Here is a 13856-nt window from a genome sequence, read left to right on the forward strand (position 1 = left end):
AAGGGACAGTTACTACAAAATGATACTTGCATCCTTTTTTCATTATTAACTAATATGTTCTTATATTTCAGGTAAATTTTCTTAAAGAGTTTTGTGCATTCTCCCAAACATTGCAACCTCAAAATAGAGATGCATTTTTCAAAACTTTGTCAAATATGGGCATCCTGCCAGCACTAGAAGTCATATTGGTAAGTCAGCTCACTTTTGTTTGTGGTAATGATTTTATTTTTCTCTGGAGAATTGTTTGAAAAGTAAGCAAGCCAAACTTCAGTCATGTGGTTTTCAGAAGTCTTTACTTTATTTGTCATGTCTTAGCTTAAGATTTCTCATCTTTATGTACTCTTTGGTGTACAATTGAGTAAGAAAATAAGGAAACAGACCAAAGGACAGGGAAACTAAGATTTCTTTTAACTAATAGCTGCCAAATATACAAGAAAAAAGTTAGAGTCAGTTTTAGTAGTATTTAGGTATGACTTGTAAATAGGAATCCAATTCTGTTTTTCATTCTTTTTTAAGACTGTCATTTTAAGGAAACATAAATGATTTTACTTTTCTAGGGTATGGATGATGCACAAGTACGAAGTGCAGCCACTGACATATTCTCATATTTGGTTGAATACAACCCATCCATGGTACGAGAGTTTGTCATGCAGGAAGCGCAGCAGAATGATGATGTAAGTAGAAAGTCTCCAGATAATGTATGTATTGTTGTTTTTTTCAGTTACTATTTCATATTTACAATCGTATTAATGATGAGTAAATCTTATTTTTCTATGCTGTATTTGAAGTTTTATATTAGAAGGGTCTTTTTAGATTTTTAAAATGTATTATTTGGGAGTATTTTTAGTATCTGCTACTATAGCAAATAATAGTGACAAACAGTTTTGTCATTGGTAGCTGTAGTAGGACTGACCTTCATCTAACAAGAGTACAAATATGAATGTAACCATGTTGACAACTGCAGTTTTCTGGAAGCAGAATTATAATTCAAGCTGAAATAAAATTATAAGAGGATAAAAAGATTAATTTTGTTTTAAAAGTGAACCATACCCTGTTTTTTTTCAAAAAATATATATATATAATTTTATTTATATTTATATTGGTTTTGTGTCTTTTACCTTTATTTCTACAATCATCAATTTTTTAAAAAAGACACACTAAAATCATTCTAGTTCATAAGTCCATGGACATTTTAGGTAGTTTTTAGAATAGCTTTTTGTTTGATMTAATATATTAATATTTTAGTAGGAAAATGAATATATTTAACAACCTTAAAAATAGCAAATGCTTAGATCCATTTTAAAAGTCCACATCTATTTTTTAGTTGTAAGAGACCAAAACCAAAGGCTTTTCAATGAAGACCTCCTTAAAATACGATACGCAAAATACAAATTTTAATCTTGATGCTAGCGTGGACATACGTTTTTAATTTACTGAATCTACTGTGTGCAGTTTGCTATCACGTATGTAGAAAGTAATAGCAAGCATGTCTGAAGAACTGGGTCTCTCTGACTCATTGACAAAAGTTTTACATTTCCCAGAAATCCTCTGTAACTGATTAATAAAAAATGCTAACATTAAAGGATTACCAGAAATTACATATACCTTTCTAAGAGAAGTATTTCCAAGTAGTAGTCAGTAGGGGGAGAAAAAAGAAAATAAAAAAGTTGAGATGCCTTTTCCTTAGAGGAGAGTGAGTTACTGTTTTTTCTTGTATCTGCCAAAAGTATGGCAGAAACCAGGAAGCTGCTGGTGCTACTACTTCTGCCCTGGAAGTGGAAGAAAGAGGCAGCTGGGACATTGCTTGCTGCACATGCAGCTGATGCGAGGAATATGCTGTTGGTCCCCACCACCTGCATCAGAGGACAGTGTAACTGAGCAAGTTCAGTGTAGAGATTCCTAAATGCAAATAGTGTTCTCTATTTTTACATGTCACTCTTTTTTTTTTTTTTTTTTTTTTTTTTTTTTTTTTTTTTTTTTTACAAGTACATGATTCTTAGGTGAGGATAATCTCTTTAAGTCCAATGGCATTATTCAGGCCTGTAAAATTTGCTATTGCGTGTTTGCAGAAATATGACATTGGTCATTGGTATGTATTCTAAAAGAGGATGCAGATTAAAACATCTGTGATACGAAAAGACTTCCACAAACTAGGTCAGTTATGAGACTGGTAAGGATCTCCCTCTGTACAATGTATATTTTTGATTTTCAGTTCAGGCTAAAGTCTAAAAAAGTCTTAATTAAGTACCATTAATTTAGTTGCTTTGAAAGATTCTTGGTGACTGCTTCCTTGCTCTTGAACCAGTAGCTGCAGAATTTGCCATTGGCGTGCAAAATTAATCTGTTTCTGTTACGTTCTTTTGTTTGTTTGTTTTTTAATTTCAATATAGCACCATTTTTGACCAGGCAACATCCCTTTTAGAGGAGATCTGAAGATTTTGGGCAAGGGGGTGCCGTTAGAATTAACTTTTGCTTCTTTTCATTTTCCTGTTAGGATATACTACTCATTAACCTCATTATAGAACACATGATTTGTGACACAGATCCAGAACTTGGAGGGGCAGTGCTACTCATGGGTTTACTTCGTACTTTAGTTGATCCAGAAAATATGCTTGCCACTGCCAATGTAAGTAAATTACCTTCAGATGAAATTACAGTTGGATTTCTGGAGTGCTTGGTGATATATGTTTACATATATAATATTAACATTAAACTTCTTTTTAATTCTTTAGAAAACAGAAAAGACAGAGTTCTTGGGTTTCTTCTATAAGCATTGTATGCATGTTCTCACAGCCCCATTATTGGCCAATACTACAGAGGACAAGCCTAGCAAAGGTAATACTGCTCTGAATTTTGGATATCAGAGACTGTTGAATGTCAGTGTTTAAAATGGAATAACTGTAAATGGATATTTAAAAAGGTTAAATTTGATGTATTTTTTTTATTTTCTCTCTGTACTTAAAAGGAGGGCTAGAATGACTTTTTATATATATATTCGTATAATTATATTCTAGAATTATTAAAAGAGCCTGAGCCCTTTGGTTTCTTGTATAGTACTTTTGTTAAGAGGCGTAATAAGTAACATTACTGGTACAAACATAGTCAGGATACTGTGTATTGAGCCATGTTTTATGATACTTATAGCTAGGCAGGCATCAGAATAAGATTTGGTCAGGCAAGCCTGACAGCTTGTGTTAGTGTAAGGGCTTCACTCTCTGAACGTTTAGACACCGGTTTAACAAAGACAAAACATTTTTTCAGGTATAATTGTTTCTATATTTTAAGAATGTTTCTTGTCATATTCGTATGAATCAAAATATCCAGTCCCTAACAGGCTAATTCTATTTCTATTTTAAACATTAACTTTTTAGCATATTTCCTAGCTGTGGTAATGCACAAGAGCTTGAAAGTGTTTACCAGACTGCACTTGCATATTTGAAGATCGCTTCTAAAGATCATATTCTAAAATATGTTTAATTGTTTTATATTTTTTTATTACAGATGATTTTCAGACTGCCCAGCTCTTGGCATTAATACTGGAATTGCTAACTTTCTGTGTAGAGCATCATACTTATCATATAAAGAACTACATTATTAACAAAGATATCCTGCGAAGGGTACTTGTTCTAATGGCCTCAAAGCATGCTTTCCTGGCATTGTGTAAGTCTGAAAACTAAAAACTAAACTGTTATTTTGTGAAAATGATTTTTATGTGTCTTTATTCTGCTGGAAGAAAGATGTTCACAAATCATGATAAATTTTGACTAATGACAGAAATGCTACCATTATACCATACCTTGTGGTTTTCATACCATTTTTTTAGATGTCAGCTAGAATTAGTAAGTAATTTTGGTTTTACAAATGCCTTTTCCAAAATGCATGAAGTTTTTTTCTAGTGTAAAGATAAGTTGAAAAGATGATATTTCAATATTGAATATCCTAAGAGAGCCCTCAGAAGTTTGTGATGTTTTTTGAGTAGAAATTATCAGAGGTGTTTAATTATAGATGCAGTTACCTAACTATGTTGAACATAGCAGAGATGTTCAGTGTACTGCTCTTGAAACTCTGATAATTTCTTTACTATTTTCAGGGCAGTATTAGCAAAGCAGTGTGACTTAATTAATTCTGCATGTAAATATCAGTTGCAATTTTCAGGTAAAAATAAACATCAATTTATTCTTTAAAATTTTCTCTAAATAAAAATTTCCCAAGATCCACTTTCTGCACATAGAATAAAACAAAGCTTAAAGTTGTCTGAGAAACACCATAAAGTAAGAGGTAGCTTTTTTAATTGGTTACTGAGTCATCTGAGATTTTGTGTTTGGAATTCTCCAATAATCATGTTTCATATATACAGCAGTTGCTAACCAAAATGTACTTACTTTAGAGAGATGATACTCTGCCTTCTCTATGAGCATGGACATTCACAAACATGGGTGTGCACTGGAGTTTCAGAAAGAGCTTTATAAAGGATGTAAATTAAGTCTTTGCTTTAATGTGTGTATGAAGAAAATGCTGTTTGCCAATTCTAAAATGAGATAGTTTGCATCCTAATCAAGCAGGACTTAATTAAATGTAATCAAACACACTTGAATAAACAAATTTCCCAGGTATCCCAATGAGAAAAAAAATTTCTTTATCACAGATCCTTTCAGAAAAAAGAAGAAAAATGAGTAACGTGCTACTGYGTTAGTAGTAGTATAATTAACCAGTAGTATGTTACTTCTTCAGTGATCAGAGGTGGTCTTACTTGTAGAATTATGATGGAGGATTTCTTTATGATAAAATAGATAATTAAACTTCAGCAGTATAGTCTAGACCTCTTTGAAGCAGAGAATATCTGAACATATTACATATTCCTAATGATGCAGTTTTCTACAAAAACTGAGATTGCAAATTTCCCTAAATAATACTGAGTCATTTCTGAGCTTTTTTCTTTTACATTTAAAAAGTATAACTTTTAAAACCATTTCTGTTTTAGGTGCCCTTCGTTTCAAGAGAAAGATTATTGGACTAAAGGATGAATTCTACAACCGTTACATAATGAAAAGTTTTTTGTTTGAACCTGTGGTCAAAGCATTTCTAAATAATGGTTCCCGTTATAATCTGATGAACTCTGCCATAATAGAGATGTTTGAATTTATCAGAGTGGTGAGTGCTGTTATATGCTAAAGATAAGTACTGTCTTGTTTAAACTTACAGTTCAAACAGACTTTGATTTTAGTTTCTGCCCTAAATTAAACTATTATAAAGATGTGGTCTTATGATATGTGTATTTAAATGAACTGGGTGAGAAAAGGATTTGAAGCTATAAAAAAAAAAAAAAAAAGTTGATCCATTCCATATAGGTGGCAGTAACTTCTGTGGTGTGGTCTTTCAGTAATCTGAGGGATAGGGAGCTGAGTTTGTGTTTTGCTTTAATGTGAAAATAAGTCATGTTTTATTTTCTTATCCTCTTTTTCACTTACATATCCAAATTGTGTTTCCAGAATACTTTTGGATATCTGTAAATAATTCTTGTCAATTTTTATTTCCTCCATGGTTATTTTAAGGAGAGCAAATTTTAAAAATCTGTCTTTTTATTGTTACTGATGTATTATCATTCTAAGAGGTGACCTCTGAGCAAGCAACCAAGGAAAAAAAAAAAAGTCAGGAAGTTCATTCATGTTGCTTTGCTTGTCCCTAGTAGAGAGCAACTCCCTTGTTCAGTGTGCAGGGCATTCCGACGACTGTGCGGTGCTCAGGAGGCCAGACCACGCACAAGAGCAGTTCTGTTGCCCCAGCAGGCAGACCTGTGCTGCCCTCAGCTATCTGGCAGTGGCTTTGGGCAGCCACAACACTCCTTTCAAAAAGGAAAAGAGTTGGGAGCTTGACTGTATGTGACCTGTGTGGTCACAGTGGAAAAGCTTGATATTCGTTTCTGATGAAAAATACCTTTCTTGTTCTCATCCTAGTGTAATATATTGAATAATCATTTCTTCATTCGTAAGAAATTTATTTGCAGTGAGAAAAGAAAGAATGTGAATGCTAAGTCTGTATCTCCTAAATATGTTTCTTAATTCACCAGTTACAACATACAAAAACAAATCTATCAAGATAAAAATATTTGTGATCTACAGTGGGAAATACCGTCTAGAATTGTTTTTTGTATCATCTTCTATCGGCATTTTTGATTTTGTTTATATATATTGAAAGATATATGACTAGAAAATTACTACTATTATGCCTGTTTCTCTAATCATGTATTTGAAGCTCTAGATTTTTAACTACACCTGTAATATAATGTGTATAATACCTGTAATATAATATATATAATTGTAGTTTTTGCCCAAGATGATTACCTATGGAACATTGTTAAAATATTCCAGTAATTATTGCAGTTACAGCATAATATAACTTCTTATATTATATTATGTTGACAAATAAATTCATTTGAACTAAAGTAAATCACTTTATGGTTGTTTTTTCTTATAGGAAGATATAAAATCATTAACCGCTCATGTAATTGAAAATTATTGGAAAGCACTGGAAGATGTAGATTATGTGCAGACATTCAAAGGACTAAAACTGCGATTTGAGCAACAAAGGGAAAGACAAGATAATCCAAAACTTGACAGGTAAAATGCACTTATGTGCTCTCATTAGTATTTCAGTGCTCAAATTCTGTTTTGGGAGTATTGATGGATTTTTGTGTGATAGCAGGAAGTATAAATAACACAAACTCCTGCCTGCATCTCGGGCATTTTTGAATTTGTTTGATTAATAGTGTGATTTGTTGCTTCAAACTCTTGATCAGCTTTCAGCTAACATKCACTGGAGAATGGTGTTCCTCCTCTCCCTACTTCTCCAGTAACGATGACAAGTTACCATATCCTAAACTTATGTGCACTATTGTAATGAGGATGGAAGCCTGTCAGTATCTGAAGCTYCTTTACTGAATATTGGATTCCCTAGAAAGAAAAATTGTTCTTTCATGAATTATTGTGTGGATTTTTCTTTCAAAAATTCATGTGCTGAGTTTTCTTTTCATTTTAGTTAGTCACAGGAGTAGACATGCAGATATTTAGATAATCTCTTCTTAAAGTCACTGAGAAATAGAATTTGCAAAGAGATTTTCAGTGATACTTTTTTTTTTCCAATATTACACTTGCTRACAGTGTACAACATAATGTGCTATCACACTTAAATCATTCCTTCTGTTGTGCCAGAGCAAAAGTTCCCTKCCATAGTACACAGTTACCCAAAGCTTAAAGGGTAGGGTGTATAAAAGTAAAAAGTTTAGAACTGTGTAACTGCATTTATTTTTGGCAAATGGTTTTACTTTGTGCATAACTCAAACAAAATGGACTGCTCATCTGAGTAAACGTATTAGTCTTCATAATTGTTGACATGGTCTAATCTTACTCTGTTACTTTGAATTGTTTTGCAAACACATTAAAAAACTAATTCTGATTAGCCATGCTAATGATAAAATTTCAAACTTCTAGGTTATATTTCACGCCACAAGTTTTCTTAAACGATACTTAAAAATGAGATCTCCAGAATTAAAAGGAGAGCATAATCGTAAATTTGGCTTAAAGTATTGAAGTACTGCTAAGAATACATGCCAGATCTGCAGTTTTGAACACTAATGTGTTACTAGTTAGATGGTGGTATTTTAGCTTGTGTCAGCTAAGCTTATCACTGAAACAGCTGTGAAATACAAGCCATATGATTCTGATATTAGTGCATGTGTTAGAATACCCAGCCACTTTTTTGAGTAATTTCAATCTAGTATTAGTAAAATGTTAGGGTCTTTTCTTGGTATAAGCTGAGTGAAGTGACTGTATACGTTTTACCAACTGAGTGAATGAAAAACGTATAGCTTCGAGAGGTTTATATCTGGCCTAGCTTTTTTTCTTCTTCCTACACGTTACAAAGYGGCTCTGCAAGCCGTGTCACAGCCTGGGTCCTAAGTGAAGAAACAGAAATAAGAAAAATGCAAAAATAACAAGAATCTATTCACACATTTTAATGAAGAATACTTCAGTCAGGAAAGAGGCCAACAATTTTGGAGACGTAGGCCAGAAGAGTGTTTAGAAGAATGCTGTTTAAGTAGTAGTTTTGCAGTGTTAGCAGAACTTCAATTAAATCCAATTTAAAATGATATGTGCCATATTGATCCAGATGATGGTACTGGCAACCAAGTTAATCAGAGTTAGATTTATTTTAAAAAACATGTTTAGTCTTTTTTTTTTTTACTTTGCAGTTTCTTAATTTTTAACTTCTGGCTTTTTTCTGCAGTCTGTAGCACAAGACCCTTTCCTTAAATAGAATGAACTCAGATTGTCATATTAATATCTTTATTGCAGTAACAGAGGCTTTATGAAAAACACTGACTTTGAGATTTATACTATTTCCAGTAAATTTTAAAGAAAGCTACAAAAAAATTGTCAAGGGTTTTCATGTCCTTATTCAAAATTATTTGAATCAACATTTAGCAACCAGAAGAGTTTTTTCAGCTCCCCTTCCACTTCAGCTCTCCTGTTTCTCTGAATTGCACATCACTCTGCCTCTCTTCCCAGACCATAATGCTGCTTCTGTGAGGAGAAAGGAAGCTAGAGCTGAGAGAGACCAAAAGTAGTTATAAATAGATCTGATGGGGAACAAGAAGTAGCACTTGCTGTCCAGGGTCCAGAAGAACGGAAAATACCATTCAAAAAATTTTGATTTATTTAGTCATGATCCAAACAGTTCCCCCCAAACTGAGTAAAAATTGTAACTGGTGGATGTGAGAGGAAGAGATAGCTGTATTTTTAACATACGAATTTTAAACCAGAGTCCTGTGTAAGTTAGATTTTCTTATTTTTTTTAGACACATTGGACTCCAAATACTGATGTTTATGAAGTATGATTTGAAAAATAAATCTATAGTTTCTAAACGTTTTATAGCTTTTTATTTACTGGGCAAACTGTTTACCATGTCTGAACGAAATATATAAATTACATTTATGAAAGTGACATTTAATACTGCTGCTAGTAATAGTATGAATGTTTCTACAAAGATATTTTGAAAAAGTRCTTTAAAAAGAAAAAATTTGTTAGTCATTTGCAATGAAAATGTAAAGATGCACATTTCATAATGGTTTGCTATGTTAAAGATACTGATATTTCTATTGTCTTACAATATTTGCATCTGTTATGTATCAGTATAAATGTCAAGTAGGAATGTTACTCTTACTAGTATGAGGGTGTTGTTGGATATAAAGTTCTGAAATCTATTATTTTCAGTATGCGCTCCATTTTGAGAAACCACCGATATCGAAGGGATGCTAGAACCCTGGAGGATGAGGAGGAAATGTGGTTTAATACTGATGAAGATGATATAGAAGATGGAGAGGCAGTGGTGCCCCCTTCTGACAAAACTAAAAATGATGAAGATATTATGGACCCTATCAGTAAATTCATGGAGAGGAAAAAATGTAGGTGATGAGAAGAATGCCATATAGCTTATGCAGAGGACAACTTGTACTTTTTTGTCCTTAAATAAGAATTTGCTTTATTGATACTTAAATTCTTATATATTGAAACTGTGACACTGTGCTGATGGAAAGTCTGTTCAAAATAAGTTCTGTTGTCTGTAAAACACAGTGGAACAAAATAATGTTGTTTATTTCTTAAAGCATGTAAGTGACAACCTTAACTGGCAGTCAAGTTTTCTTATGTTTTATTTGGATTTATAATTCATCATTTTATATATAAATGTTCAGGTTATATCATTGATAGAGTGATACAGTAGTATGAAAAAAATTTTATGACCATTCTGTTTATCAACCTCTGAGTAAAGTATTAAGCATTTTCCTACACAGGAAAATGATTTGTAATGAAATATTTTGCTCACTAATGTTGTTTTGGTTTTTGCTTTTTTTCTTCCTCTAGTAAAAGAGAGTGAAGAAAAGGAAGTTCTTCTGAAAACTAATCTTTCAGGTCGTCAGAGCCCAAGTTTCAAGCTTTCCTTTTCCAGTGGTACAAAATCCAACCTTACSAGCCAGTCATCTGCAAGTAATTTGCCTGGATCCCCAGGGTCTCCTGGATCCCCAGGATCACCTGGGTCTCCAGGTTCTGTTTCTAAAAGCACATCTCAGATGGCAGCTATTACAACGAAGGTAATTTTGAAGAGACATAGGGAGGCTTTATTATTACAGTTCAGCATTTTGCTTTTGCATTCCAAGTTTGCATGAATTCTGGTGTGTAAAGCTGTAATTCGCTGTTAGTTTGTGCATACTTTTTGTCTGATCTTTAGAATTTTTACGGTGATCTGACATTTACCAGATCTGAATTTTACCAGACTCCACTAAGTCCACCCACTTCCATAGAGAGTTTTTACTGTTACCGTTTTAACGTTGTTCAGAATTATATAACTGATGCATGTGCAAGAAATTAGTTGTATTGTGGAGTTGTATTATGGTTGCTGTAAGTGGTAACATAAGCAATTTATAATACCTCATTTTTATTTTTTAGCATTTTGAAATAACACATTTTTTTGCTTGAGACATGCTGATGTATAATGAAAAAGCACATTTGAAAGAGTCAGTATTGGTTGTATTGAACCCCAGCATTTTAAAATTCAACAGCATCCTTAATGTAATTAACCAGATTTTTGGCTACAACTGTGTCTGAACCATGTCAGGATTCACTCTCAATAGAGTGGTGCCTTCAAACCAGTGGGGGCGAGTACTGTAGTGTCAGTACAGCACAGTTAGCATAATGAGAATCTACTTTTGTAGTGAGAGTTTTTTATTTCTGAAATGTCAGGTTTATATCTCAGTTCTCAGGTATTCTTTTGGAACCTTGGAATAACTGATTCATCTTTATTTTTAATGCCACCTTATTGCTTGTTCACCTAACTTCTAGCCAAGGCAAATGTAATTTTAGGTCTTTTTCTCTGATAGTCACATAAGTTGTAAGGGTTTGTTGTTGGCATTACCATCTGTTGAGAGCACCTGGATGAGGAGACCTTGGTTGACAGGAGAAGTAAGTGATACTTCCTCTAAACTCTCGTGTGGAGGAAGGAGAAGCAGATTTATTTCATCTATGAAAAAAATACCATAGTCAAGCGCTAAAAGCCATACAATCTGCTTGGAATTTAGTTGAGTCTATTCTGTATTCAGACTGGAGACTTTTCTCTTTCAGACAGTATTAATTTCCTGAATCTGAAATGGAATCTTTACATATGGAGCATATTGCATACAATATTCGCTTCAAAATTCCGAATGTTTGATTTTATAAGAAAAATGTTTGAGTAACATTGTGCAGTGCACTGAAAAACAATTAATGGATTCAGGCATAAGCTACCTTCTTTCAGTGTTAAGATACCCAGTGTTTATAAAATGCGTAGCATTTACAAACTAAAAACAGTGGAAATCGTTTTTTCAGTAATTATTTGATCACATTGTTTTATATGTAATATACCCAGTGTTACGCTGTGTGTGTAGTGTGTATATTCACAATTTATGTAGTTGTTTAGAACTGCATCTCAGTATACAGTTGGCTGAAATTTTTTATTTTAATGTCTCCTCATTAGATACCTATGTAAGTGATACAGTCCTTGAGTAAAGTATCAGCAACTGCCATTGTAGTCAAATGCTGGTTAAGTTTCATAAATTGCAATGTRCTGTAGTTGGAGGAAGTTTTGAAAATCACACCACTTCCTCATGGGTCTAGAGCTGCTTAATCTTATATGTTGTTGTTGGCAATACAGAGGAGTTTTAATATTACTAGAGAGTCTTTTTATATTTGATTTGACAAATCATTTAAATTTTGTAACCCTTAAACCTCAGTCATGAATTACTTAAATTACTGAACATTTAAAGTTTTTTGATGTGTTTTTTTGTGTTACAAAGGTATCCTAATTGAAAATTCAATTGGAAGGATGTTCCATATCTGATTCTGAAGTGCTGCCAGATCCCTCTTTGCTGCAGTAATTTGTTCTGGGTTAAGAAAATCTATATCTTTGTACAGATAGAGTTGCAGCGATACTTAGCAAAACTAGGTAGTTAAATTTTCTTTTAATTTCAACTGGAAATATTGTCTCTAGAAGGTCTATTGGATAGGTAAAGCTCCGTTTTAGATTTATTAGTTTGAATATTTTTTGGGCAATGTCATTTTTACTCATACTGAAGGATTTTTTCATTTTCATTTTTTTTCAGAACTTAATATAACAGTATCCTTCTGGCAGTACGCTGTGCAACTGACATTTTCCAATACCTTGGAAAAAGCAATGTGCAATACATTTTCTTGATTATAGTGATTGTCTTTCTTTGTAGGGAGGCCTTGTCGGGCTTGTAGATTATCCTGATGATGATGAAGAGGATGATGAAGAGGAAGATAAGGAGGAAACTTTACCTTTGTCAAAGAAAGCAAAGCTTGAATCATCATAATGGCAACTGCTGAAGAACATTACTAGTTGGGGAAAGAGTATTTTGTCCAAAAAAACAAAACCACAACAAAGCAGCAATCTTTTGTGAATTACTGTGTGCAACACAGATCAACATATACAAATGGATTTCTGCCAATCAAGTGCCAATTCAAAGGAGCAGAAGAAGGGGAAATACTTTGCTTAGGGGAAAGACTTGCGCCTTTGAGCTCTCCAGCTTGGACCACACGTTGCCCTTTTCTCAGGGAAGGAAATGGAAAAGAAAAAGCCAACAGGGCAGGAGTTTTGTTAGTGGAACTCTGGATTGGCTGGTCAGTTGCTACAATCGGAATATGCTTTCTTGGACCATGTATGAGACTTCTGAAGAAAAGGCGTTTTTTGCCATAATTCTTCATTAGTTAAGAATGCCAGCAGTTTCTTTGTATAAAAGAGACCTGCCTTTGAAATCATACATTCTGAACATTTTAGTCAAGCTACAACAGGTTTTAAAAACCTCTATGGGGGAGGGCTGAATATAAAGTTTCCTCTTTTTTTTTAATCTGTTCCCTTTGCCCTTTAAACTGCAGATTTTTTTTTTTTTTTTTTTTTTTTTTTTTTTTTTTTTTTTTTTTTTTTTTTTTTTTTTTTTTTTTTTTTTTTTTTTTTTTTTGGAGGTGGGGGATTTGTCTGTCCCTTCTTGATTAAAGATTGAGTGGAATTCTAGATGTGGTCACTTTTGTGTCATAATTTCTTTTGCCCTCCCTGAGTGTATGCTTAGTTGTTGAGTATATATTTGGGACCATTAAAATTTTTTGATGTAATATAATCTTACTGTTGTGCTGGTACCTGTTTCACCCTGTGTAATTTTGTTTTGCATCACAGTTCCTAATATGTTTAGGATTTTATGGAAGATGGTATAGTTTTTATTGGGGGGAGAAGAAAAAAGTCTTGCCACAATGTGCATAAAAAGCAATACTATTTTGTGACTAAATATTTTATATTAAATTTTACAGCAACTATTTTGAGAAACAATTCAGGGAAATAGGATGGAATCAAAAAAACAAAACTTGCAAATATGAAATCAGTATTCCAAAGAGATTTTGAAATTCATAACTGAGAACAATGATGGTGGACTAACTCATCAAAATGCAAGATGGATGATTTAGGAATACCAGTATATTGACTCATTTGACTTACAAAAATAAAAAAAGAGTAATTAATGCTGAAGGAAAATGGCATTAGTGGTATTTTTTTAAAACCTCYGATTCCCTTTGGAATACCAGTTTTATTGAATCAGAGATGGTTGCAGACTAACTTTACCAAGGATACCATCTTTCGAAATTTATTCTCGCGCTCGGTTGAGAAACAGCAATTAGACTTTAGCTCTATCTCAATGACTATATTCTTCCCACTTTTTCCAAATCTAAATAATACTAGTTATTAATTGAAACTAAATGTTACA

General features: G+C 33.1%; 1 protein-coding gene across 2 annotated transcripts in view; it reads left to right on the forward strand.

The window, feature by feature from the left end:
* PPP4R3A (protein phosphatase 4 regulatory subunit 3A) overlaps positions 1–13385 on the forward strand; it is a 43130-nt gene extending 29745 nt beyond the window's left edge. For both annotated transcript variants that reach the window (XM_085317547.1, XM_085317549.1), the window contains 10 exons: positions 72–188; positions 558–674; positions 2495–2626; positions 2733–2835; positions 3502–3660; positions 4982–5151; positions 6475–6617; positions 9271–9461; positions 9919–10145; positions 12306–13385. In XM_085317547.1, coding sequence (XP_085173673.1) covers positions 72–188; positions 558–674; positions 2495–2626; positions 2733–2835; positions 3502–3660; positions 4982–5151; positions 6475–6617; positions 9271–9461; positions 9919–10145; positions 12306–12419 — 1473 coding nt within the window. In that variant the 3' untranslated portion in view covers positions 12420–13385. The remainder of the gene's footprint in view (positions 1–71; positions 189–557; positions 675–2494; positions 2627–2732; positions 2836–3501; positions 3661–4981; positions 5152–6474; positions 6618–9270; positions 9462–9918; positions 10146–12305) is intronic.
* Positions 13386–13856: the final 471 nt, after the last annotated feature.

Source organism: Rhea americana, unplaced genomic scaffold, assembly GCF_003343005.1.
Source record: "Rhea americana isolate MKP2758 unplaced genomic scaffold, rheAme1 scaffold_5, whole genome shotgun sequence".
In the NCBI taxonomy this organism is placed as follows: Eukaryota; Metazoa; Chordata; class Aves; order Rheiformes; family Rheidae; genus Rhea; species Rhea americana.